Source organism: Harpia harpyja, chromosome 5 (genome assembly GCF_026419915.1).
Source record: "Harpia harpyja isolate bHarHar1 chromosome 5, bHarHar1 primary haplotype, whole genome shotgun sequence".
NCBI classification, from domain to species: Eukaryota; Metazoa; Chordata; class Aves; order Accipitriformes; family Accipitridae; genus Harpia; species Harpia harpyja.
In genome coordinates, this window is record NC_068944.1 from 49,953,783 (window position 1) to 49,981,134 (window position 27,352).

The following is a 27,352-nucleotide window of genomic DNA, read 5'->3' on the forward strand; positions in this document are numbered from 1 at the left end:
TCTTTGATTACATATCAGATAAACGTCTGTTGAGAATAATATAGGTATTCTGTATTATCCTTAGGGCAGCAGGTTGGATTACACAGCCATATGGAATAATTTAGGTTGGAAGGGACCTTTGAGGATTTCCTAGTTCACCCTTCTGCTGAAGGCATGGCTACCTCTGAAGTTGGATCAGGTTGCTCAGGGTATTGTCCAGTTGAATTTTCAGTATCTCAAAGGCTGTAGATTACCAGCTTTCCTGGGCAGCTTGTTGGGATGATAAACCACACCACTGTGAAAAAGTTTTTCCTTCTATCCAATTGGAATTTACAATGTTGCATCTTGTGACTGTTTACTTTTTTCCTTTCCCTGTGCTGGTTCTCCTAGTTCGAGGTAGAATTCAGCCATCCCAGTATCTGCTGGAAGGGAAACACAGTGGGCTACAAGCAATTCTAGAAATTTCTGATTGTATTGGGGACACTTTTTTCAATAGATGTTGAACAGGCCATGTAGGTTATGCATTTTGCTACTCATGGATAAGAACTGGTAAGGGACGTGAGAATTGGTGTCAGTCTTAGCTACTCTTTCTGTAGGATGGCAGAGCAGAACAAAGACTTCTTGTAGTCCGAAGATAAGCAAAATGCATCTAGGTAAACAAATTTGATAGCTAATTATGACAGTGTTACAGTAGTTAAAAGTGAAAATGTTACCAGCAAGTAGTTAGATATTGTGCATAAATATATATATACACATAAATGTATGTGTGTGCATATGTATGTATATAAGTATTATTTTACCATTGATAAATAACTTGAACTTTCCAGGGATCCTGAGAAATCTGGGAACCCTGAAGTAAGAATGAATGCATGACCAAGTATATATTATGGCTATCTTGAACAAAATTTGGAAAAAACATGAGTGAGATACCATGTCTTAAAAAAAGCTGCATCTCAAGAAAGATTTATCGTGCTGGATGGTCCAAAGATGGCCAGGATATTTGAGAAAAAATACGTTGTTGGATAGTCCCCAAAATGGATATTTTATCAAATTAGATAAGAGATGAACCTTAAAACTGATTAACCTTGTGTAAGGATCACATAACTTGGTAACGTGATGAATCATCCAAACTGGCAATAACTAACAGCATAGGTGGAGCCACCTGTAGATTGAATATATATAACTGTAACAAACAGAGTTATACAAAGGACCTGTAACTTCAGATCTGTGTATGCAGACATGATCATTTTGATATCCTGTACTGTACTGCTCCTTACGTAAGTAGTCTTGTATTTTTCTGGCACTGGAGCTTCTCTTGACTTTAAGAGATCTGGTTCAAGGATCAAAGTGGGAAGAAATCTGTACAATTTTTAAGATTAGTTTTCTGAAGGTTTAGTTCTTTAACCAGTCTTTATTGCAAGATCAGAGGTACGCCAGTGGCAGTACAGGGAAAGAAGTGGCAGACAGAGGAGTGTGGGACTGTAGTATTGCTGACCTACACTGGTTTATGCTCAGATTAGTTTATGCTGCTGTAGAATCTAGACTTATATTTCAAGAACAATACTTAAAAAGCACTTTTATAAAGGCAGCAAATAGCATATACTCATTTTGTAGACAAGGAAATTCATATGGAGTGGTGACTTGTTTGAGTTTGGACAGTTACAGCATGTTGCCAACAAGTTTTGCCATCAGTATTTTTTCAAATACACTTGGCGAGATATCTTGTCTTGTTAGTTCTTTTTGAAGTCTTTTGCTAGTATTTGTTACTTACTACTAATTTTTAAAAGAACTCCTAACCAAAAAATGGTAGTGATCTCCTTTCATGTTTGGGGACTAAAACTTAATGACTTAAAACTTAATCAGATAAAAGGGGGGAAACTAAAAGGATGCTTGAATATTATGACTAGATGCCTATATTTTAACAAATGTTGCAGTTGCTTTTAGAAAGTAAAATATGGAGGAAAAAGACGGGGAAGAAGTAGAGGTTGTTAAAGCTTAAAAATACATCATGATTTCAGATGAAAAAATATGACCCGTGTGTGGAATTATGTTTTTAGTCTTCTACATTTAATATTTCATTGCTATCAAGGCTGCAGTTCCCTTTTATGACACATGATGCATGACTTAGACTGAACTTTTCAAATGTGAGGGAGTTAAGTGTGCACCTTTTAATTGAAATTAAGTAAAAGTCCATGGCTAATGCCCTTAGAATCTTGGACGGTTGCATCCTACTAACTTTGAAGTAACTAATGTATACATTTCAGAATACTGTAATCCAGAAATACATGACAGACCTTTATTGTCTCCTTTTCTTACAGTTTAGTTAACTTCCCCTTATTTTTGAATTAGCAAGTACCATACAGAAAAATAACAGGGAAGGATTATTTCCAAGTGGCTGAAGATACTCGGCTTCACTTTAGTTTGAAAGTGAAGGGAAAGAGAATCACACTGAAGTATGGGAGGAATGAGAGAGAAGGCATAGTCAGCTGATAGGTACAGCTGTAAGTCCATCAGTGTGGCCTTCTGAAGACAACATCTGCCTGAAATAGAATTTAAAATGCTGGCAGTTAGGCTGCTGTTGGTTCTTATAGTAATTTCCTCAGCTGGGCGAGAAAGTGGGAGAAGAGATTTATGTTCAGGAGCACTGAGGACCTCACCAGTGATTTGGAAGTAAAGAATAGCTTCTTTGGTCATTTGCTCTTTCTTAATTGTTGAATATTTAGCTGAACCTTTGCAAAGCTGTTTAAATAGCAGAAATTTGAGAGTTGATTTCTTATTTTTAACAAACTGGTGTGTTAAACCACAGGTTAACTGCAGAGGTAATATAGGCAAGGAAATGAAGCTCTGTAAACAGGCTTTGCTATACAGGGACATTTTGAAATAGGCCTGAACTGCATATGCTTTCATAACTGCATGTAATTAAAAAAAAAAAAGTCTGCCTGATAATCTCTCAGATGTGCCATACTTAGGTATTTTTCAGTGAAGGGAAGAGTAGGAAGAACAATGAGAAAACAAACAAAAGAACCCACATGATTTCCAGTGCTTATCCCTAAAATAATTGTTGTGCTGTCTCTCCAACCCATCCTGCCAGTATGTGATGGAAGAGAATATGTCACACTTGGTTTCAGCTATCTGATAAAGTAGCTTTTGAAAATAAAAGCTACCATTTTAGCATTGACCTCTTTATGTTCAGCAGAAGTAGAAAAGGTGAGGAATAACATTGCAATGCTCTGCTTCATACATTGTGTAGGCAGTACATTTTCTGTTTTTCAGCAACAGTATGCTGTTACAGAGAAAGCAATGTATTTTGTTAGTTTCTAGTGCCAAACTGAAACGGAAAAAGAACTGGTTTGGAACAACTTTCTACACGGAATTAACTGCAGATGGAGAAATTAAGAAAACAGCAAAATCAAGTAGTTCTTCAAATCCAAAATGGGATGAGCAGCTGACAGTGTAAGTAGATTTTTTGGTTGTTTAATACTATTTATTAGGCAGACATTGCAGGCAAATATTTACTAAGCTTGGCTGCCTACATAGTTTTCTCTGGCTGTTGATGACTAAATGCAGACATAAGATGATATTTATCTCAGATGAATTCTTTTTTGTCAATTCTTAAAATGTTTTGAGAATGTTTTTTGTACAGAGAGTGTTCCTTGCATATAGTTGCTATACATGGTATACTTTTGGTATTTGTTAGCACTGTGGACCATTCAAGTTTTAAGATTACTCTCTAGAAGATGTTACTAATTGTAACCATGTCATTCTCAACTTTAAAAGGGAAAAAACTTCAGCCAAATAAGTAGTAGTTACGAGGAAGGTTACTTTTTCCTTTAAATTTCCTAATGAATGGATACACACACAAAAACAGTTTACTGCAAAGTGACCTTGCAACTTATCCTAATATTCGACCTTTTTAATCTTCTTGTGGTTTAATTTGGTTTAACTGTGCTACAGGTGTAGATATACCTGAATATGACTCTCTGAAGAACTGGCAGTCTTGCACTGTGCAATTGACTAGAATGCGTTATTATACAAGCAAGATTGTACTGCTTCAGATTTGGGTCTGGAAACAGCATAGCTACTACCAGGTGGCACTGAGCATGGGCCAGTACCTTTTACAGCATCTGACCTGTCTGTGCAATAGCCAGCTTTGTTAGTAGTAGGAACCATGCCAGGTTCCAATAATTAACGGTGCTGGAGGGTGGCTAATGGTACAAGATACATAGCTTTGGGGAACTGTTTGTTTGGGCGCACTTACTTATTAACAGCAGACCTGGGCTGAAGCAATTAGGGTATTCCTGTGCCACATTTCTTAATGTTTCAGGTTTAGTAGAGTTTATTAGCCCTTTGCAATATTGCAAAAGAGAATAAAACAGTCTTGGACCTGACAATGGTTTCCAGGAGTTATTACTAGCACAAGCACAGAGCTATCAGTGTATTCACAGAGACCAGATTTTCTGTTGAGGAGGCAGGTTTGATTTGGCAGGATTTGGTGAGCTGATAGAAATGAGGTGATTTGGCATGCACAGTACAGCCAAACAGACTCATTCTGTCATCAGTATTACTTCCTTAGGATCTTACCCTTATATATATAAGGTATTCTGGCCCCCTCTTCTTCTGGCTATTGGAATGGTATCATTGCTTCAGTTACCCAGTCTATTTGAGGATAAGTGAACTCTCTGGCTTACCAAATTCCCCTCAGTTCTATGGGTCTGCCTGAGCACCAGCAATATATTCTCTGTGTGTAGGTGTTTTTTTTTCTTTTCTTTGTTGAGCTGGTCTTTTAGTAAGACTTCTATTAGAAGGCAGCCTATTCAAAATGTAAAAATGTATTTGCTCACGGGTTTCAGCAAAAAAGATCGATGTTGTCCAACATGTTCAAGTGACTGTAAAGCTAGCCCTGTTGTTGGGAGGATGGGGCTTGTTTTTAGTATTGTTTTCATCAGTGCTGATGTAACTTTCTGTATCCAATATTGAATGGATATGTGGCCTTTGACTTTTTGCAGTACAGTGATTCTACTCCATTTTTCACAGCCAGGAGCACTCTTGCAGTACTAGACCCTGTACTACAAACTTACTCTCCAGGACCTAGCATAGCTTCCTGTTCTTCTTGAGCAGGGGAGAGATCACTGTGAAAGTTTATCATAATATTACTGTAATTGGGTCTTTTACCTTTTTGCTTCCCTCTAATTTTTATTTTAGCTTCATCATTTGATTTTTCCCCCTCTGATTTCTGTGAGTATACATTATGGTTTTACACATATTTGTGGATTCACAAATGTTTTATTAACACTTCTATGGCAAGCTGATGCCTATTGAGTGGATTCTTCCTGCTTGCAAGTAGCTGATTGATTGCTTTTTCCTTTTTTTAAAATATTTAGTATTTTTCTTTCTAGTGGCAGACAAATATACTTACCACCTTTTTCTCCACATTTAATAATGTGAGTTTTTAGTTAGAATTCTGGAATAGTGAGGAATAGGGAAAATATGTCTTTCATAAATAAAGTAAGATATGTTTTATATAACTGAGATTTGAGCTTAGTGTAGGTTATTCTGATACTCATCAAATTCCTTATGCTATCATAGTAATGCACTTTAAGTTTGATCTTAAGTATAAATATAGTGTTTGCAGTTCTTAGTTAAAAATTTCCCCTTGCAGTACAAAAACTTCTTTCAGTTAATTAGTATCAAGAAATACAGGAAATATGAGAAAGTGAATTAAGTTCAAATACTCCTAATAACAAGGATGAATACTTTAAAATCTGTATATTTTTTTTAAAAAATGTATTTTATACGCAGGAATGTGACTCCACAGACTACGCTGGAATTTAGAGTGTGGAGCCATCACACTTTAAAAGCAGATGCTTTATTAGGAAGAGCCACTGTAGACTTGAGACAAGCTTTGGAAATACACAATAGAAAATGTAAGTTATCATGAAGGATATTTTGAGTAAAGTAGAATTATTTTTACTAATCTATATATCAAACTGGCAACCAGACTACTAACTATCCATGTAATTACAACTGACTTTCAGTTGATGTCTTTACTTGTCTCTTCTAGAGATGTCTGTGCTATTGAGAGCAATTTAAATGTAACAATGGGATATAATAATTTTAAAACAAATGTTAGAGAGTGAGTTACTGCAGATTAAGTAAAAGTGGAAGTGATTAAATACAATGTTTTGTGGCAAACTAATAACTAATTGGCTAGAAGATCTGTTTTAGACTTGGTAAAAAAAATAAAAATGTCTAAGCTTTCAGAAAAGCCATCTATGTAATTTTTCATGTTTTCCTTCTCTGGAATCACTAATAGAAAGGCTGGATATTTTTCCCTCATAATTTAGCTGTCCAGAGAGCAGTAGGAACCACTGATTAATGAAACAATTGAGAACTTCCTTTTAGTACATTAGAGATCGTTGTGTTCTATGTAACTTCTAATTGTCTTTAATAGAATTAAAACAGGTCTTCTGTATCTAATTTGCCTTCTAAAAATTTTTTTGTTAGTACAAGAAGATGGTGAATCCACACTTTAAATTCCACTTGAGAGTGGCAGTAGAATTCCAGCTAAACCAATCTCTAACCTTTCTCGCAAGTTAGATATACAAACCTGAGAGCTCTGTTCAGGGAGGTGGGGGGAAAGGAGAGCCAAAAAAAAGCTTCATTTTTCTGATTCTTACAGAAAATTGAAACAGAATCCAAAATCAAGTGGGGTTTCTTCAGCAGTATTTTAAAGATTCTACCCAAGATTCCGTAGTTAAGCAGAAAAATTGCTTCTTTTTTAAATTAAAAAAAAAAATGTCAGAAGAAACTGGGTTGTAATAATGATAGCAAAAAAATGGTTAATATTTTAACTATTTCTAACAAAATAGTTAATATTTTATTACTGTAGATCCAGGGGATGTAGGGTCCAACAACTTTGCAAATTCTTTCAGGGAATGGTCGACTGAGTTAGCTGTACATTGCGCAAAAAGTAATTTATGTGCAGTGTTTCTGATTTGGGCAAGTCAGCAGTTTAACACACACTGGATTATTCAATAATTCAGTGGTAGAATAATCTGATTGGTATCCTTCAGTTGTTCAGTTATTGATACCTAATCTAAAATGCAGCACTTGAAAGGCTCTTTACTGAAGAAAACATAAAGAGGAAGTCCTCTAAATGTAGAAAGTTTAGAATTAGTGCTATTACTTTATCCTAAACATCACCAGTATTGAATTGCTGCCCACACCCCTCCCAGCTTTCTTGCCAGCTCAGCTGGACTACAGCCAACTGATGATCTGTTTTGGGGAGATAACCTGTTAAAATAGCAGAAGCTAAACCAATCACCCTTTGCAGAAACGATGATTTATAAATATGTTAATTTAACAGCTCAGTGATAGGCTAGTTTCTTCTTTCTCTTCTTTCAGGTAGTACAATTTTCCAAAATGCAGATTGCTAAATCAATAATTCTGTAGATTTGGGAACTTTGTGCTTGCTCCGGCGATTTAAAGTACTTCGAAATCCGTTGTAATATAGCAGTGGGTGTCTGCTAGTACCTGCTGCCTAACTACACTGTCAAACCTGCTCTTTAACAGCTTGGGGTGTATCTGGCAATAGCTTATGGTAGCCTTCCCTGTTTTCATGTTTATTGTTCATTTATGATATATATTAAGAATGAAAAAATGCTAGTTTAATGCATAGAAGTGCACAGTGAGCTTTAGCTTGGAATGCTGTCATTGGAGGGAAATACAGTGGTATATCTTGAAAAACTAATCTTTTAATCTGAGACTGCAAATACTAAAAGGCCTTAAGCATTTTAAACTGATTAATGTGAACTCATAGCTGATTGTGTTTGGATTTATGGTGTGTAGCTTTAACTGCTGTACTAGTAATAGTTGATTTAGAGAGAATTACGGAGCATCCACACCATGTTTTACCTCTGGATTATGTATGTCTCTCTACAAATGTGTGCATTGCTTATCAGTCATACTGAATTCTGTTACTGCACCATGTACCCTTTTTTTTGTATATCTCAATTATCTCAAATTATTTGGTGAAAATAGTTTCTGATTTAATTTTTGGTTACTTGAGGTATCCTCTCTGTTACTGTTTAATCCTTGGAGTTGGGATCTATGAAAATGCTAGTAAGGATTTAATAAAAATAATTTAAAAAAATGAGGAGGGACTCTATGCAGTCTTTGCATTTACTTATTCCTCCAAGTGATATTCTTTTCAGTGGTCTCTTAGAATTAGTTTTGGAAGATGATATGAGAAATGAACATAAGCTCTGGTTGTAGAATGAGGTTTCCCATGACTTGTGATATTTGGATGTGTAGTTCAGAAGTTGTTTGACTTTTAGCCTTCTCATGTTATGTAAGTAGCGCATAATTTCAAAAGGGCTTAGTGGGAACAGCAAACCTGGGAAATCATTAACAACAAAGTACTGAAACCATGTGGATCCTATAGTATATCTATAGAATATACTACGTAAATGGCCAATTTATTTGTACAATAAACTCTGCTTTTATCCACAGCAGATGTAAATTTACGCAGCTCTGTAGTGATTTCTATGTTGATTTGCATCATCTGAATATGTCCCATGTTCAGTTTTGTACAACTAAATACATGTATCACATTTTTGTGTTGAAAGTCTCTTTTAATGTTGTTTAGAATTTAATCTCTCCTTTATCCCTTCTCTCCTTCTCTGCCCCTACCCACCCCAACTCCATTTTTAGTGGAAAAAGTGAAAGAACAGTTGAAACTCTCTTTGGAAAACAAGAGTGGCATGGTGCAAACAGGTGAACTGACAGTTGTGCTAGATGGTTTGGTTGTTGAACAAGATTCTCTTACAAATCTCGGTTCATCAGCAACCAGTAAGTTCAAATAATTATATCAGATGGTAATATTTTGATTAAGATTTCAAACAGATATAATGGAATATTTCCGTTGAATTTGTTTCTTACTGTTCAGTAGAAGTTCAGCAAAATGGCGAGGCTGTGCATGAAAGCAGAGATGGTTCAGCAAGAAGTACATCCAGGTTGGAATTTATTTTTGTATTTTACACTATATGAAGTATATTAGCAAATTTATCAGTTGAAAGGTTTGGTTTGTTTGTGGTTTGTTTTTTTTTTTTTTTGTAATTTTTTGAAGGTGATAGATTTTAACTGTCAAGCCCTAAATTATGTTACCACAGGTTTTAGAAACATTACTTGTATGATTATTACATAGTTTAGCTCCAGAAGAATTAAATTTACAACTCTTTTCTTCCTCTGCTGGTAGAGTCTGCTTTCCACTACTTTATCATTGCCTCTTGGATGTGTAGCCCTTTAAACATAAAAATTCGACTGATTAGGGGAGCAGTGATTCAGTGTGGTTTTGTGTACTTATTCCATTTGTTTTCTTCTGCTGTTTAAGAACCATTTATATTCATGTTTACCAACGTGTTGCAAGTACCATCTGAATGGAAGGAAGAAGAAAAAAAAGCCTAAATTACTTCTTCTTTACCCGGTTCCTTTTTAAGGTCATGATCAGGAATTTGTTTAAGAGACTTGTATTGAGTTTAGGAAGCAGTATTCAGAACACTGAGGCAAAGGGATTGCCTGCTTTAACCTGAAGTGGCAAGAAAAAGGCTTTGGGATCAATTTAGAACTTTGTTCTTGGCTTCTTTATCTTTATACCAGCTCAAGGACTGCCTGGAGAGAAGTAGGAATAGATTGTTTGCCCCCTCACCACTAGTGAATCGAATAGGTCAACATTCAGATCAATTTAATGTTACTGGCCTGCTCAGTTACCTTGCAGTAAATCCCTTTCTGTTTAAGTTCTTGACACACAATGGAGTGTAAAAACATACAGTTGCTATGCATTTGAGTGACAGGGACACATTTGTCCTTGTAAGCTTGATTCGATTCTTTTTTTCAATATGTGGAGGTTTATCTCTGTTCCCCCGTGGGTGCCCAGTATGAGGGAGTGAGGATAAAAAGTTGCTTCTCCTTAGTTTTTGTTGGAAAGGCTTGGGACTGTTAAAAGTGATTTGAAACACATCTGCATACCATTTTGAAACAGTAGTAACAATCATTTGTTTTCATTCAGCTATTGTTGCTGGAGGTGTGGCTTTTACTGGGATCCTGCTCTTGATGTTGATATTTTGATTACAGCAGTTTTCCATACAACTATCCAGCAGTTTTGATCTACAGTTTTAAAATTAAGAGATGAAGAAAAGTTTTAAGGTAGCTTCTGTGCATGTCTTTAGGGAGCAAATTGGGTTTGTAGTCTAGAGTTGAAAAGGGATAAGACTTTAATTCTCTGTTTATACTACTCCTTTGGAGTTGGGTAAGGTAGCATGGAAATGCTGCTTCTTCCTTTCTTACTCTGTAAAGTGGGACTTCTAACAATTCTCACATTTTTTGACATCTGTTTAACTTCTCTTTAATTTTTAGCCTTTACTCCTTGGTAAGGTGGGGAGTTGGCATTGAATGTAATTTTCACAATATGTGTCTCTCGTGGGTGGCTTTAAGCGTTTTGGGATAGATCTAATTAAAAACTGCGTAATTGAACAAGGCTTTCCATTCATAAGCCCTTACACTACATTTATTTCCATGTGGCCTTACAAACACAGAGTTGCCTGTGTGTATCTGTCCTCACAATGTCCCATCCTGCCTATGCATAGAGAAGGTCATCTTTTTTTCCTTTTACTGAGGGAGAGTTTTTTTACTTTCTTATGTTATGACTAGAATAATTTTTGGAGATATGACAAACAAAGCCAAGTGTTCCACTTGCTTAATGAAAGGAAAAGTTTTCCTGCTCCCTGCACTTTGGAAGGGTCCCTAAGGCAGTTTTGGAGGATGTGGCAGGCACATCCATCTGCCCAACTCAATTCTAATATGTCATTACAAGTAAAGGATGAAGTGGAAATGGAAAATCTTATCTGTTTTAAGTATCTGAAATTCTCCAAACCAAAATTTGCCTTTTGTTCCTTAATTGTTTTGGTCTTGCACTTGGCTGTTATCTCGGCTGCAAACACTGTGTTATAAACTGTTGTCAATTTACTACCATTTCTTTGTTTCTTTAGCGTGATTTAGTGTATGATTTGGTTTATTTGCATAACTGTTTAACATGTTGTTTGTAGTAACCTAAAATGATCTTTTATTTTTACCAAGATCTGCTTGTGACATTTCTAATGGGATAGACAATCAAGTACCTTCCAACTCTGTAGTACAGAATACATTCTGTATAGAAGCTGTTAATGGAGACAGCACACCATCTCCCACTCACGTTGCAGCCAGACCCAAAAATACACCAGTACCAAAACCACTTGCAGCTCAGCCTGTCAACAGCACTGGTAAGAATGGGAAAGTTATGAGAACGTGTTCCATAAGGCTTTTTTATCTGGTTGAAATGTACTGGAAGCTGAGCCACTCTTTCTATACATTTTTTTGTTAGATTTCAAAAATACTGACAGGATGTTTCTGGGCTTGAATTTATAATCTTGTGTGTCCACTTCTGTGAATTTTTCTGGAGTAGATCCATACTTAAATGTACGAACTTTCATATTTTCCCATCAGTTCTCTGATGAAGAAAGATGTAAAGCATCCAAAACTTCATTTCTCTGTCCCAGATGACTAAACCATATTACTGGTTGTCTGGAGGAAAAATCAGATTTCTTTCACAATCAATTTGAGTAACTGTAGTTAAGTTTCTTTTGCCATTAGATAAATCTGACGTTTAGTGCTGTCAGGGAACTGCTGTGCTCTGAGTTGAGATGTGTTGCACACTCTCCTTGCCTTCCATTTTTTCAAAAGGTATGCTGTTTCAAAACAGGTATTGGCAGCTACTAAATTTCATTTTCCTCTTAAACACAAAAACTTCAATTATGACTACAAGTAACATTCAGTACAGTAAAACAAGTGAAAAGAAAGTCTTCCTTTATTTTTGTTCCCCTGGAAAAACTTTGCATCTAATAATGACTGTGCTTTCTAAGCACTTTCTGCCTTTTCTCAGCTGTTTAAGAGAGATTACAGTGATAGCAGAGGAAAAAGATAACCTTATATAGAAATAGGCAAGCTGTTAATAAACGGTAGAACAGAGACTGTCAAACTTTATGTAATAGAGTGGGAAAAGTGGGTATGGTGGGGAGATAGCAGAAACAATTATGAACTTTAAAAGATAATTATTAAATTAGGCCTTCTCTGAAGCTTTTCTCTATTTGGGGAACTTGAATTTGATTCCCCTGTCTTTTCAGTTGAATGCCAGAGGGCATATATATTATTTGGGCACTGCTCCCTTTTTCTTCAACAGCGAAGAGATCCATTTGAAATCTGTATTAGGATAGGGTAATTGCAAAAATAATTGATTTGTTCAAATAGTAATATTGATGAAATCATCACTGAGCTTGCACTCAGGCACTGATAAAACAGTTTTCAACTACTGTACCAGTTGGTGGAGACTTTTTTTAAGGCAAGGCTTAAAACAGGTCTCCAGCATTTGTTGATGATAGACTTTTCTTTTTTTTTTCCCCCACTGTTGTGCTTAGCAGGATTGTAATTTCAAGTGATGTTGCCAGAATTGCTGTTTTAGATCTAATCGGTGAGGTAATTGGCTGATGTAATGTTTTATAGATCTGTTTTGGAGATCAGCTTACTGAAAGAGCTGATGATTTGTCAGTTATTTTGCTCCTAACTTTGTTGTATAGTCCTGTTCACTCTTTCATGTGAATGAATTGAATAGTTTTTTTTTTTTTAATGAAAGCTGAAATTTCAGTTGGCTTTTTTCCTATTTAAGTAAAATTATTGCTAGTTAAAGCAGAGGTTTGAAGAAACTTTATCAGATTGTCTGTAGTTTTGATTTTTAATGTCATGCTTTACATTTGCTTGAAATAATACAGTCTTAACATGTAATATAGTTAACCTGTTTTGTGTGAGCTGGAAGTAGTGGTGTATTACACTGGAATAGTTGTGTTCAAAAAGCAGTGCCTTTACAGATCTTACAAATCTGCTGCTGCCTATAAAGTCATGCTTATCATTATGCATATCAAGAAAATATTTATGGCCCAGTGATAAATCCTTAAAGAGACTGACTCCTTAACTTAAGTACAATGCTTATGGCAGTTTTATTGTTTATAATTCTTTGACCTGCTTTTCTGACCATCTGGGACAGCAAGAAATTGCTGACATTATATACATATTGCAGATAATAAGTAGAATCTAGCTATTTTTTTGTTCGTAAGAGTATTATACAGAATTAAAGTAAATGAGCTCTTTAAAATGATGGAACAGCATTTTATAGGCAGTAGTCTAGGGTTAAATTTTGCAAATCTGTGTCAATAAGGTTATGAGTATAGAGCAACTGAATTGGCCTCAGTCCTTAGAATTGTTAAATTGATACTATGCTGGTAGATAGAAAATTACTTGAAGTCTATGTTGCATATTATATTTAGTCTTGTAGAAAAATAGTTCCAACTCTAGAAGAGGTACAAACTGATGAGTTTAAATAAAATTCTCACTGTCTGGTGTTGATCAGTGGTGCAGAAAATGAAAGCTGTGAATGATGTTGCACTGCTTTTAATAGGGCCTTGACTTTTAATGGGGGTCCTGCTGACTGCCGTACCTGATTTTGCTTGTCTAAGACAAGATCATCTTGTGCTGAGATACTGTTTTGTTAAGCTCTGCAGATGATTGGTATTGACGTATTGTTGGCCAAGTGGGTTTGGGAGTAATAAAGCCTTCTTAGCCTCCTTTTCATGCTAAATACATGCCTGCTTTAAACCTTTTATGAGATTATGATTGCTTGAGTTGGATGACATTTGTATTGTTCTTTAGAAGACAGAAATTGATTTACTTTGTGATTCTTAAATAATTTTCTTCAGTCATTGAAGTATGTAAGTTACGTAAGCCAAATACTAATTTTTATATTTTAATCCTGCTTTTGGAGGGGGATTTTTTCCAAGTCATACACAGGTGGTTGCTGCTTAATTGTCGGGTTCTGTACCTCAACTCTGAAAAAAGGAAAAAAAATTATCTGTAAGAACTGCCTCTTAGTTTTCCAAATTTTGTAAGAGTTACATATTTCTTAATATTTTTCTTTCATGTCATACTAATCAAGATTCTTTTTTGAAGTGATGTAGTTTCAAAGCAAATAAAGTGATCTTGTTTTCTAGGAAGCAGATGGATACCTTTTGCTAATCTAAAGACTAAGGTGTAATGTTGGGTTGACCAAGACATGCAGAAACTACCTTAGCAGGGAAGTATAGAGAATGGCTTGCAGACTGTAAGTTTTAATTACAGCTTTAACTGAGGCAGGTGCATTGTGACTTTCTGTCATCTTAGACAAAAATGCTGTTTATGGCATATAGGTGCGACTTAAATGTATTCCTTCTGTGTTGTTTACTCTAAAAGTTGGTCATTTGAAAAGTAAATAAACCTCCTCAGATTCTGATACACAAATGTTATTTCCCATTTCTCAGTTAATGGCGAGTCATCTGCCTCTGCACCAGAAGCTGGTAATTCTTCTGTCTCTGAGGCTCAGATAGGTTCAGTCGAAGCTCCCATGTCTTCAGATTGCACTAACACTACAGCAGAACCTCAGTCAACAACAGAAGCAACTAGTTGTTCTGAAAGCCACACTTCTGCATTACCTGTTGTGTCTGCTGGACTAGAACCTACAGCTGCAACAGACTGTGCTCAACCTAATGCTAGAAACAGTATAGCAGCAGAAGCAGCAAAACCAAGGGAATCCTCCTCCACCTCAAGTGCATCTGCAGAACCTGTAAGACAGCAGCCTGGTAATGCCAGTACAGAACCTTTGCCACCAGGGTATGTGGGCTTGATTTTAATGCTATAATGATGTTTTGTCTGAACATACATATAAAGAAACAGATATTTAACTCTATACTGGGATTGCCAAATGTGGGTCAGTTGGCTGTGACGGGGTTATTTGATCTAAAATGGGGTTTGTACTGCTGCTATAACTGGCTAGTAGCTCTCGTCCCAGAAAGTAACAAATGATAACTGATTTGCTGAGATGGTATTGTGATCTAAATAGACAAACTCTTGGGCATTATGGATGTGAAGACTTTTCATTTGATATATTCAAACTTATTTGGGTCATAATTTGTTACTCCTTTGGTTCTTAAACTATGAGAATGTAGTAGGGATCAAAATACAGAGACGTGAAAATTAATAAAATAGTCTAGAAAAACTTGTAGGTTCTTGCTGTGTAACAATGAGATCAGTAATGTTATAGATAAAAATACAGATTTGAGGTGTATGTATGTGCTCTGAATAGCTAGAAACTTTTAATTTTACTAGACTGTTAGAAACTACTTCTGTAGTCCTAAACCTTAAATGCGAAATTAAAGATGTGCTTAGACATTAAATGAAAATATAGTACATACTCAAATATATATAGATCTTAAATTTTTTTTATAAATGCTTTCATGTTTGAGTGAAAAGATGTCTTCAGTAACTAATTGGAAATACTGACATTTCTGTAGTATTCTAAATACTAACTATTTTAGCATTTTCTGAACACAGAAATTGTTTCTTAACCTGAAGTGTATATACACCTTGTGTCACTGTAGCTGATCTTTCAGAGAGCCAGGCTTGTACCTGCTCACTCTGAAGGAGGTTCAGTAAGTTCTTAGTGACACTTGACTTGAGTTTCTGCAGTTGTATAAACATGAAAACAAGCATCTACAAAGATAGAAATATTGTATATATATTGTTGGGGAAGAGTTACAAAGTTTTTAATTTTCAGGTGCTTTGACAATGGAAGCTTTTTATAGGTGGGAATTCCTGTTGTCATCCCCCCTCCACACACTTTTTTTTTTTTTAAATTAATTAATTACATGCTTTCCCATTGAGGACAGGGTCGTGAGTTCCAGGCGTAGTGCACACTATGGCCAAATGCATTTCTTCGTCATTCCTCCCTGATCATGTTTCTGTGGTGGTGTTTTTTTTTGTGGTGTCCTGCCCCTCCACCCCCCATCACCCCCCAAATCTAGTTGACTCTCCATTATGTTTAGCCCTAGTAACTCTGTAACATGCTGCTGCTCCACCTGTCTTACCTTCCTGTAATGTTAGCATTTAACCTCTTGAATTGCAGAAAACATTTTGTAGGAGTTTTATAGGGTACTCTGTAAGAGTGAGGAAATGCACATCAAATCCTGTGAGTAGCAGACAAAGGTGTTCTGCCTATGTTTTTAGGAGTCAACTACATAATGTACATAAGAAAACCAAACATATATATATAATGCAAGCAAGAGCTTCAGCTTTTCATCTAGCATTTATCCTGGCTTCCTCTCCCATTTATAAATGCTTTTATTGCATTATGGCAATTCTCAGCAGCATGAAACTTCAGTTGTTTATAATGTTTAGTCCTTTCTCCATCTTCAATGTAATTTTGGTTTGCAACTAAAACTGAAGAAATAATCCCTAGGGATATTAGATAGAGAATTTACCAGGATAGGAAATAGAAACACAGGAAGACCATCTCATAACGCACATTTCAGGTTCACTCTGAAAGATCCTGTTTGTTGGATACAGGGAACAGTGTTTCAAAATGTAACCTCCCTCTTTTTTTTCAGAGGCATGTACTTTGAAATGCAAAGAATGCATCTCGAAGCACTTTTTGAATGAGGTTGTTTTAGCATCTGAACCTTGAGCAGATAATTAATTGACTTTGTTTTCACATATCTTAAATAGAATTTGAAAATGCTTGTGAATATTGATGTGCGCTCATTTTATGTACCAAGTCCCTTAAAGAAATCTTTATGGTGATACCAGTTCAAGTAGGAAGTAACTGATACGTATTTTAGTGTGAGTTTTCTTTGGCGTTTTAGAACGAGTTTTGGATCGTAGTATTTTCATTCAATACCAAAGTACTTTTTTGGCATAGTGGGAAATAAGTCCTAAGGAAGCATTTTCTTACTTATCTTGACTTACATGAAGTCTTTTTGTCTTGAAGGTGGGAGCAAAGAAAGGATCCTCATGGTAGAACCTATTATGTTGATCACAACACACGAACTACAACATGGGAAAGACCACAGCCTTTACCTCCTGGGTAGTGTAGACTTTTTTGATTTAAACATGATAAAGGTACTATATATTGTTTGTTTGTTTGGTGCAGGAAAAATACCGTCTTTTATAAGCAGCTCATCGAAACTGTATTATACGTCATATATTAAGAAATTCTAGCTTTCAGTTAATTTAGAATTATATGAATTGCAGCTATTGTTATAGGAATGTTGGTACTCTGTATGTCACTTGTTCTGACCCCTTGTTCAAATACAGCTAATAAATTATTTTGTTCTTCCTTTAAAACTTAAGCATTAAATAATGCACATTTGACCACCTTTATTTAGGTGGCACCACTAGGTGTAGTGCACTGGTTCCAAACCTCAGATTTCTGTGCAAAGTGTTTTCTGTGAAACATGCCAACATTGCTTATGGTCACAGGAGTCTACAAAGTTAAAAATGAGGTGACAGAGAGCTGAGCATGCTATTGCTTTGAAGTCTGTGTTTGCTCAATGTGGTTGTCCTTCTACCAGTAAAGTTGGCGAGTACTTTTGTGTACTTCAGAAATTAAAATCATGCCTGTGACTCCAGTACTTCATTCAAGTACTGTCTAGGAATGTAGCATAAAGAGAAAATCAGTTATATAATATTACTGAAAAATTTAGCTGTTCACATTTGTGTTTCTTGAAAGCTGGGAAAGAAGAGTTGATGATCGTGGGAGAGTTTATTATGTGGACCACAACACCAGAACAACAACGTGGCAGCGACCAACAATGGAATCAGTCAGGAATTTTGAGCAATGGCAATCTCAACGGAATCAACTGCAGGGAGCTATGCAACAATTTAACCAACGATACCTCTATTCGGTAACTTTTACATAAATGATTATGGAATGATTAGAGAGGTGTAGGTATACTTTTTGTTCTCTAACTTTTTCTAAAGTGATTTTATAACTATTCAACCATATGTGTTAACAAGATGTTTGGCATCAGTAATTTAGATTCTGATTCTGTTTAAAAATGTCAACAAAAATCATCCTTCAAGGCAAAAAGTACTCCCTTCTGAGTCTGTTCCCTAACCTAAGCCTTGTGTAGTGCATGGTACTTAAGACTTTTAATGACAGTAGTAAAAGGTAAAACTAAAGCATTCACTTAACTGAAAAGGAATGTAAAAGCTGAGTTATGGGCATTTTGAACATTAAATAGCCTTCAAAACTGTTTTAGTGATTAGGAGTCATTCATTAGTACAAGTGGCAATTCTTTTACTTTGAGCTCATTTTGTAGCTTATGAACCTGGTTCAGCTTTGGAATTTCCTATATGGTTTTCCATTTCTCTCAGATAGTTGCTCGCTTACTTCTGCCTGAAGAAAACATCATGAGTAGCTTCAAGTAAGATATTTCTTGAGGCAGATTTTTCAGTCTGTTCTGGATAAATAGGATAATTGCTTTTTCAGAGTTAAGAATGATGGTGCCTGCATGTCACTGTCAGTCTAAACAGTCCATTTTAAGAATTGTGCTTGTTCTCTTAAAAAAGATCCAATCCCAGAGACTTTGTAAGTGATACGTAGCAAAGCTGGAGTGTTTTAAAGAAGAAAACATTGAAGTACAAGTCTGAAACAGCTTCATTGGACTGGGACTCTATGCATCCACAGACCTAACTTTGCTTTGAATTTGTTGAACTTTATTCAGGTACCCCTCTGAAATAAAGGATGCTGCAGTATTCTTACATTTAATAGTTCTCAGCCTCATTATCTAATTATACATTATATCTCATCACTAGCAATAGCAGAAACATGCATCACCACTAATTTTCTTAACTCCTGGAGCTGTGCATCAAAGTAGATGTATCTTACGCAGTTAGGGAAAGATAGAATGGTTGAGGGAAGGGACCTCTGGAAGTCATCTGGTCCAACCCCCCTGCTCAAGCAGGGCCACCTAGAGCTGGTTGCCCAGGACCATATCCAGATGGATGGAGACTCCACAACCTCCCTGGGCAACCTGTGCCAGTGCTCGGTCACCCTCACAGTGAAAAAGTGCTTCCTGATATTCAGAGGGAGCCACCTGTGTTTCAGTTTGTGCCCATTGCCTCTGGTCCTGTCACTAGGCACCACTGGAAAGAGCCTGGCTCGATCCTTTTTGCAACTCTCCCTTCAGGTATTTATGTACACTGGTATCTTTTAATGCAAATCCAGGAAGTACAGATGAAACATAGCAAGCCAAGAACTCTCCCTGAGCAACTTCCTGTACTTGTGTACTACTTTGATCAGTTGCTTAAACATCTGAGAAAACTCAATTGTTTCTGTTTCTTTAGAATTCTGTTTTCTAAGTAGTGTATCAGTTGTATACCTAGGACTCATATTTTACTTGGGGAAAAATTGAAATTATATTGAAAAAAGTGTGAATGCCTTTTTTTTTTTTTTTTTTTTTTTAAACTTTAGTGCTGCTGTATACTTTTCTTCTAGAATTGTTTAGTATCGTTAAGGTCAAACTACAGCTAACTGTTCTTCCTCTGGTGACATACCAGGACTCTGCCTATATAACAGTTTATAAGTGAGATTGTAATTTATTTTTTGGGAAAAAGTGAATTAATACTTTTAATGAGTAAGAGAATGTTTCAATTACCTTGAATGGTCAAAGCTAAACTATGTGAAGGAAGAAAAATAGGTTACAGTTATTTTATTTTTATTTTTACCTGGGCTAATATATTCAACTCCTTCTGGTATGGAATCTGGCTCATCCCATGCCACTGCCTAGTGTTCCAGTGTGTTCTGTTAAATATACATTAGCCAGCAGACACACATAAATCCTTGGGCCCGTTAAGAAGATTGGAAATCTCTGAATCGTGCCACCATTCAGTTCTTTGGCAGACAGCATTTTCTGTTGTGTGCTGTTCTTTTTATACTCTCCACGGGGAAGTCTTTGGTTACAGGGTCATTGTGACTGTATAGTTTCCAAAAGCAGAAAAGGCTAACTGCATTTGCTGCTGAGGTAGTGGTAGTTCTCTGTTCACATCTAGTAGCTGGTGGCCAGAACAAAGAGGCAGCTTGATTTTGAGGGTAACTGTTGCATTTTCTTCTGATCCTTCCTCTTTTTCTGTTTCACAGTAAAAATATCATAGCTTTTTTTTCCTGAATTTGCTGTTGTAAACTCTTAAGTGGATTTCAGATTTTTGGATGGCAAATGCTATATAAAGCAATATTAGTAGCAAGGTGATCCTTAAGATACTCTTTGGAAAATGTAGATTAGTTCCCATATATCAAAATTACACTCTGCACAAAAAAAAAAAGAATTTTAGTGTCCAAAAAATTTTAGGGGGTGGATGCTTTTAGTTATAAATCAAAGCATGGATCCTGTAGTGTGGGGGTTTCTGCCTTTTATGTTTTATTTTTCCCATGCTTTGTATTCTTGGGAGCTACTGGGGGTCTTCTGTGAGGTTACAGTATATTACGTTATGAGCTTAGCATGGTTTTATGTAATAATTTGATCTGGTTTTTTTACTTATTTTTTCCTTTTAACCTTACTGTGTGTTGGTATAATTTTAACCATCCACATATTTTAATGAATGCAGCTGCATTTGCAAAGAATGACAAAGTCTGAAAATAGCCAAACATCCAGGGAAGACATAGTGTATTGAGGAAGCAAAAACTCCTGTGTTGGCAGTAATCACTGTGCTTGGAAATGTTTATTATGGTAAAGCATGTTCTTAAGCAAGAACATAGTGCTTATCTGCTTATGCATGCTTACGCAAAACTTCTATGAACTTTGCATCTTTAAGACCACTGACTCTCTCTCAAGTTTGCTGTAGGAAGGGAAAGGGAGGGTACATTGGATTGGAAACAGTGGAGGCAAGCGCACAGATCGTATCATTGTCATATAATCTATGTTTCTTCACAAAAACAGACTAAAAATGGCATGATGTTTTTTCAGAATGGATAGTCTTCAGAAATAGTGGTAATCTTAAAACACATTAAGGCAAAAAATATGAATAATATTTGGTCTAACTGAATGTCCTCTTGTTTTTAAATAGGCTTCGATGTTATCAGCAGAAAATGATCCACTTGGGCCTTTACCACCAGGTTGGGGTAAGTTAATTAGCTGTTGATTTCAGGAAGTGACAGTTACAGAAAACTGGAATACAATTGTTGTATAGTGGGTTTTTTTCTTTTTTTCCCCTAGAAAGGAGAGTGGATTCAAATGATAGGGTGTATTTTGTAAATCATAACACAAAGACAACACAGTGGGAAGACCCTCGAACTCAAGGGTAGGTGTGTACATTGACTGTGCAGATAAAAAGATCTTGCTTAATTCTTATATGTCATGATGTGGGGGAAAAAGTACTGTCTGCAATTTCTTCTGCAGTTTACAAAATGAGGACCCTCTTCCAGAGGGCTGGGAAATCAGATATACCAGAGAAGGTGTCAGATACTTTGTTGACCATAATACAAGAACCACCACCTTCAATGATCCTCGTACTGGGAAATCTTCTGTGTAAGTGAGAAATCAAATATATTTTTTAACTTTATACCTTGTTATAGTTTAATAATGAAGTCTTCTCATACTAGAAAACAATCTATACTTTTAGCTGGAATTGAGCACTAAATTTTGAACAAATTGTTCTGTAAATTTAATCTATTTTTAAGCTTTCATTGTCAGTTTGTCTATGACACACCTTGCTGTACTGCTTTAAGGTTCAATAGTTTTTATACACTTTTCAAATACCAAGATTGTAATTATTTTATAAACAGAGAAGGGAAGTGAGGTAAGCTTGAATATTGAACTAATGTAACTAATAGTTAAATTTTTAAAGAAACAGCAAATGGTTGTAATGAGTATTGTTTATAATTGTACACCTTCTAGCAACATTAATGTCTAAACAAAGTAGTTCTAAGTACTTCTCAAAAATTTTACATGCAAATCTTTTTAAAAATAGTTTAGTCAGAAGTATTGACCCAACCTATGGTGGCTGTCTTAATGTCTTTTATATAGGGAAGGGTTTACTTCTGATGACATGATGATGACCTTTCATTCAAAGAGCCTGTAGAGTATTGTACTAGAAATTCCTTTGTAGTTCCACAAGCAGCTGAATTTATGAAGCCTAATTTAGCAGTCTTTCTCTCAATGAAGACAATAAATTAGATGTCTCCCCTCTAGCTGACTTGTAATTTTTACAAGATTGACAGGGATTTGAAATCCTCTCGATGTCTACCTTTCTTTCAAATTTGGTAAATTGACTAGCATCTTAAATGAAGAAAAAAGGCGGGGGGGTGGAAAGGAAGACTGACCAAACCATCAACTGCATTTTGTTTCTGATCATATCTTATATAACGATTTTCGTGTATTTTCGAAATCTACATGCTGTTGTTTAGCATTGAAATTATGTTTGATGTCTGTATGGTTAATGTATCTCAAATATATTTCCTTACAGAAATAAAGGGCCACAGATTGCTTATGAGCGTAGCTTTAGGTGGAAACTTGCTCATTTCCGTTACTTGTGTCAGGTACTGATTATGTAATTACTTACTTTTTGAAACTATTTGAATTTACATTTGTATGTGCTGCCTTTTAACATTATTGCCTTATGATTACAGTCCAATGCACTGCCAAGTCATGTGAAAATCAATGTATCCAGACAGACTTTGTTTGAGGATTCCTTCCAGCAAGTAAGTCTGCAAAGATTGTTGTGTTTGTTTATCAAGGCAAAGCATAAGAACAAAAATGGCCATAGCCAGTTCAGACTAATGGTCCTTCAGGCACAGTAATCTTCTTCTGGTATTAGCCAAAGGGGTATTCTTAGGGAAGACAGTAAGAACAGAAGCAATATATATAATACTCATACCAAATGGTCTTTCAGCTCCCAACTGTTTACAGTTGAAATGCTTCTTGAGCTTGATGTGGTTTCTGGGTATTTTAATAATCCTCAAGGGACTTCTTTTCTGTGAGCTTGTCTGTGCTCCTCTTGTGAACTTTTTGCATCTACAGCATCCTGTGGTAAAGAGTTCCATAGCTTAACCACATTGCATACCACATTAACCACATTGGATTTGCTTTTCTGATTCTTGTGTGTGGTTATATACATTACAAAATGTTGTTTTCTCCAATTAAAACTGGTGTCCTGCTTTGTCCTTCAAATGTTGAATCTGTGTAATTGAAGCTTACAGTTCTTGAGCTCTTACAGTCTGCAGCCAATGTTTGTTCCTTCCTTCTTTCTCTCTAACAATGAAAATTCTTGCAGCTGTCACCACATCAAAACCTCTTGGGAGGGATTCTCTATAAGTAAAAAGTATGTTATTAATGAAAGTATATTACACTTACTTTGGATTAGAGTAAATTACTTTTTTAAGTGATTTGCCTAAAACCAAAAATCTGTAATATATTAGATTAAATGTCTTTTTGCCTATTTTCCTTTAATGATAATGAATGCTTTAGGAAGAGTATAAGAACAGGGCAACTATATAGTGATACTTTCCAGATACGCTCTCCCACTTGCTAGCAGTCTGCTGCCAAAGGATTTTAAGTCCAAGTTGGTATTTTTATATGCAGTTCATTGGTTGCATGTTCTATGAGATGGTCTAATTACTTGTCAAATCTGTGTAAACATTTGACATATACAGCATTTCTGTATCAATTAAATAAAATCTGAGTAAGAAGGAGCGATTGTATTGACAATGCATAATTTATAACTTATTACAATTTTTGGTTTTTTTGATAGATTATGGCATTAAAACCCTATGATTTGAGGAGAAGATTATATGTTATATTCAGAGGAGAAGAAGGATTGGATTATGGTGGCTTGGCAAGGTAAAAGAAAATTTGTTTAAAATAGTTTTGTTTTGGTTTTTTTTTTTTTCTAATAGCACTCCAACCTTGATTTCTAATATTCTGTTGGCAAAAAAACTGCTTGCTTTTGCAGTCTGACCCTGGTTACCTTTTTAGCTCCCTTTAATGTATTAAGGAGGTGGAACTGGCAGCACTGGCTATTATGGGTTATAACCTTGCATTAGTAAAACTGTGATCTCAGTTGTTCAGTTCTTTGACAACGATTGACGTTTAAATTGGAATTTTTTTATGCCAGTTAATTGCTCTAGACCAAGTTATTTCAGAAACTTTCTATCAGAAAGTTCCACTTTGTTGGAAGTGGCGCCTGTGAAAAAATAAACTGTTTTGCTTATTTGGAAAAAAACAAGTGAACACCAGATTGGGGCTGATATAAGCAGAAAGGACATAAACAAGAGGAGAGTAGTGCAGGCACAAAGTAACAGCAGACAAACAGACTAGGTAGGCTGTGCAGGAATGCAAAACAGCTAGACTACAAGTTTTTCTAGAATCTGAACTGGAACTCGGAGGGAAAATCTGGTAACAGAAAAACCATAGTCAAAGTGTGTTTCATCTGTTGACCATATAGAAGACAACCACTGACTACTGCTGCTGGTTACTTGACTGAAATGCTACTATTATGATGAAAATTTCAGTACCACTGCAGATTCAGGGAATTGGAAGTAGTCATAGGTGACAGAATTTTCCTTGTTTGGTTGTTTTTTTTAATGTAAAGGTGTTCTGTTTTGGTTTTGTTCTGGTTTTATGTAGCTGTGTTAAAATGAGGTTCGGTGAAAATGTGTAGTACTTCTAAGTAAGGGAGCTTGCCTCTGAAGGTTGAGCTTCTTTGCATATGTGGGTGGTTATGCTTCTGAATTACAATATCTGGTAGGCTTTTGGGGGGTGACTGCAGGGAGGAATCCAATTTTTGCTTTGTGTGGGTTTTCTTTGGCTGGTGTCCCTATCATGATGGCCCTAGGCATAGGATGGAAACCAGGAGGGTTCAAGTAATCTGGTCCAGAGAAACAAAGTATTCCAAAGAAGTGATGTTAGAATAATTTAACTGAAGAGTGTTAGTCTCTTAGTAGTTAGAAAGTAGCAGAATAAATAAATGTAACAAATATATAAGTAGTATAATTTCAATAGTTTTAGGAATAAGTCTTGCCCAAGATTTTGTATGTGAAATTGAGAAGCAGCGAGGATCTTATTGTAACTTGAGCTGAGAATTCTTAAGTGACACTGAGTAAATGTTCGTGTACTGACTTGCTAGTGTAATGCTGCATTAATACAAATATAGAAAGCTGGTGCACCTGATTTATCACCTGTTTCTCAGGAGGCTAAACTCAGTGTTTCCTCCAGATTTTTACTTTGCGTTTAGCAGGACCAATCTGACACTATGTCCTATGGCTAGTTCTAGCTGTTGACATGAAAAATTCATTGCTTCTGCAAACTTCTTGTTGATGACTGATTTCTTTGATTCCTCCTTTGTTAACTGGCTTTGATCTAATTTAAATGCCTATTAAATTTGATGCTTCTATGCAGAGTTAATATAATTGTCTCAGTATAAAACTTGCATAGAATGCTGTACAACATTCTTGTGCTTATTAAAAGAAACACAGAACCCCGTTAGGGTTATCGTATCCTGGCCTTTCTCTGTTTACTCTTTCTGCTTGGCCTTTGGATTTGAAGCGTATTGTAGCGAATCATGATCCATGACTTGAGTTTCATAGAACTTTTAGGAGAAACTTGCCAGCAAACCTCTCATTTCTATTCCCTGATCTCAGGTAAATGTAGGGATAGAAAAGATGCCTGTTAAATGTGACAGCTGAAGGCAGTCAGGATGGAATTCAGTCCCTGCAGTTATTGTAGGAGAGACTTTCAGCTTTTTTTGGTGGCTTTTCCCTAAGCCTGGTTTTTCAGTTCCAAGCATTTAGGGCCTGATACAGAAACTCCTGAGTATATATGACTGCTTCTGAGGTCTCTGATTATATGCAAATACTATAAAGCAAAAAATATTCTAAAAATCAGCTATCTTAACACTGAAATACCAGATTCTATCAATATTTCAGGTCTGTTACGTTGGCAACTATGAAGGTGATGAATAACATGTATTAGTTAAACCTCAGCAAAAATATATATTCACACTGTTGTGTCCTGTGGGCTTAACTGATGCATGGTAATTTGTTAAACCACAGTAACTCAGTGTGTGTTCTGCTGTCAGATTGGGAAAGCAAATAAGGTGTGCTGTGGTTTGGGGTTTTTTGTTTTGTTTTGTTTTACCTAGGTTATTTATAATAAGCACTGCCCATGGAATAATCTGTAATTTTTTTTGAATAAAGATTTGAGTTGTATGCAGTAAAGCAGGCATGAGGAGGATAAATACTGTGTACTGGTTGAGGCAAGGACTCTGTAGGCAGAAATGTTACTAATATGCAGCTAAAGCCTGTGCTATGAGGGTGTGTTCAAGGTGACAGTCTTAACAATAATTTCTAAACTTTGGAAACCATGACTTTCTAACATTATCATTTTTAATGAAATTTTTTATATTTAAGAAAGTATGTAATGCCATATATTATTCTGTGATTCTAATACAACACTGTTTATATTATTTTTCTAAGTTTGCATATATTTTGACCATTTTGCTAGTTACCTAAGGGGAATGGTGATAAACATCTGTATCTGATGGTTTTTATGTGTATACGTGTTTTTTTTCCTTAGAGAATGGTTTTTCTTGCTTTCCCATGAAGTACTGAACCCTATGTACTGCCTATTTGAATATGCTGGCAAGAGCAACTATTGCCTGCAGATAAATCCAGCATCAACAATCAATCCTGACCATCTTTCATATTTCTGTTTCATTGGGCGCTTTATTGCCATGGTAGGTTAGATTTTTAAGGTTTTATTATTTGCTGTAGCTATACATTTATTCCTGAACAGTATTTGTTTTTACAGTTATTAAAGGTTATATTAATCTCTTAGAAATGGAAGATTAAGGCATGTAAGGTTATTGAGCCAAAATATTCCCTGAGAGCTAAGTCTCTTACACACTCAAGTTTCCTGGGATAGTGATGAAAGTTAATGACATTCAATATAATATTTTATTTTTATCAATTGGATGTGTGTACTTCATGCAAACCGCTGTTTGATTGAGTGTCTGAATACTGATGCTCTGAAAAATGTGACTAGTATTTTCTGAAAAAGGCTCCTCGGTTACACTTGGTATACCTTAACTGTATTAAAAAAAATGAGTTAGAAATGTTTTTCAGAGTACACTGAGCCTTAATTTAAACGTACATACTTTGATACAAAGGTCAGATACTGAGGAGAGCAGAAGCTGGCAGGGAGCTGATTCTCTGCCATCAGGTTTCTCTTAAACTAAAAGCTGACGAGGCATGTTGTATCATTTCTTCTTCTGGTATCACTGAGTCAGTTTTCTGTAGTGGACTCCTGCTCTGTCACATTTCTTTCCTTCCATGTAGTGATACAGTCATCTTTCCACATAATCATCATGATGTCTACAGGTAGCCCTCAGCAACATCCCTGAATGTGGTGAATAGTGAAACCAAAAAGAGTAG

The 27,352-nt window shown here is 35.9% G+C and overlaps 1 protein-coding gene across 6 annotated transcripts in view; it reads left to right on the plus strand.

Annotated features, from left to right (window-relative positions):
* The window catches only part of WWP1 (WW domain containing E3 ubiquitin protein ligase 1), a 62,004-nt gene that overhangs the window by 25,747 nt on the left and 8,905 nt on the right, over window positions 1–27,352 (plus strand). For 2 of the 6 annotated variants that reach the window (XM_052786732.1, XM_052786733.1), the window contains exons 3-17: window positions 3,294–3,432; window positions 5,779–5,903; window positions 8,692–8,829; window positions 8,927–8,993; window positions 11,113–11,294; window positions 14,415–14,763; window positions 16,916–17,011; window positions 17,657–17,831; window positions 20,992–21,046; window positions 21,141–21,225; window positions 21,324–21,452; window positions 22,390–22,462; window positions 22,553–22,624; window positions 23,674–23,762; window positions 26,496–26,655. In XM_052786732.1, coding sequence (XP_052642692.1) covers window positions 3,294–3,432; window positions 5,779–5,903; window positions 8,692–8,829; window positions 8,927–8,993; window positions 11,113–11,294; window positions 14,415–14,763; window positions 16,916–17,011; window positions 17,657–17,831; window positions 20,992–21,046; window positions 21,141–21,225; window positions 21,324–21,452; window positions 22,390–22,462; window positions 22,553–22,624; window positions 23,674–23,762; window positions 26,496–26,655 — 1,934 coding nt within the window. Of the gene's footprint in view, window positions 1–3,293; window positions 3,433–5,181; window positions 5,215–5,778; window positions 5,904–8,691; window positions 8,830–8,926; window positions 8,994–11,112; window positions 11,295–14,414; window positions 14,764–16,915; window positions 17,047–17,656; window positions 17,832–20,991; window positions 21,047–21,140; window positions 21,226–21,323; window positions 21,453–22,389; window positions 22,463–22,552; window positions 22,625–23,673; window positions 23,763–26,495; window positions 26,656–27,352 lie in introns of those variants that run through there. The other 4 variants (XM_052786735.1, XM_052786734.1, XM_052786736.1 and 1 more) reach the window with 4 other exon arrangements.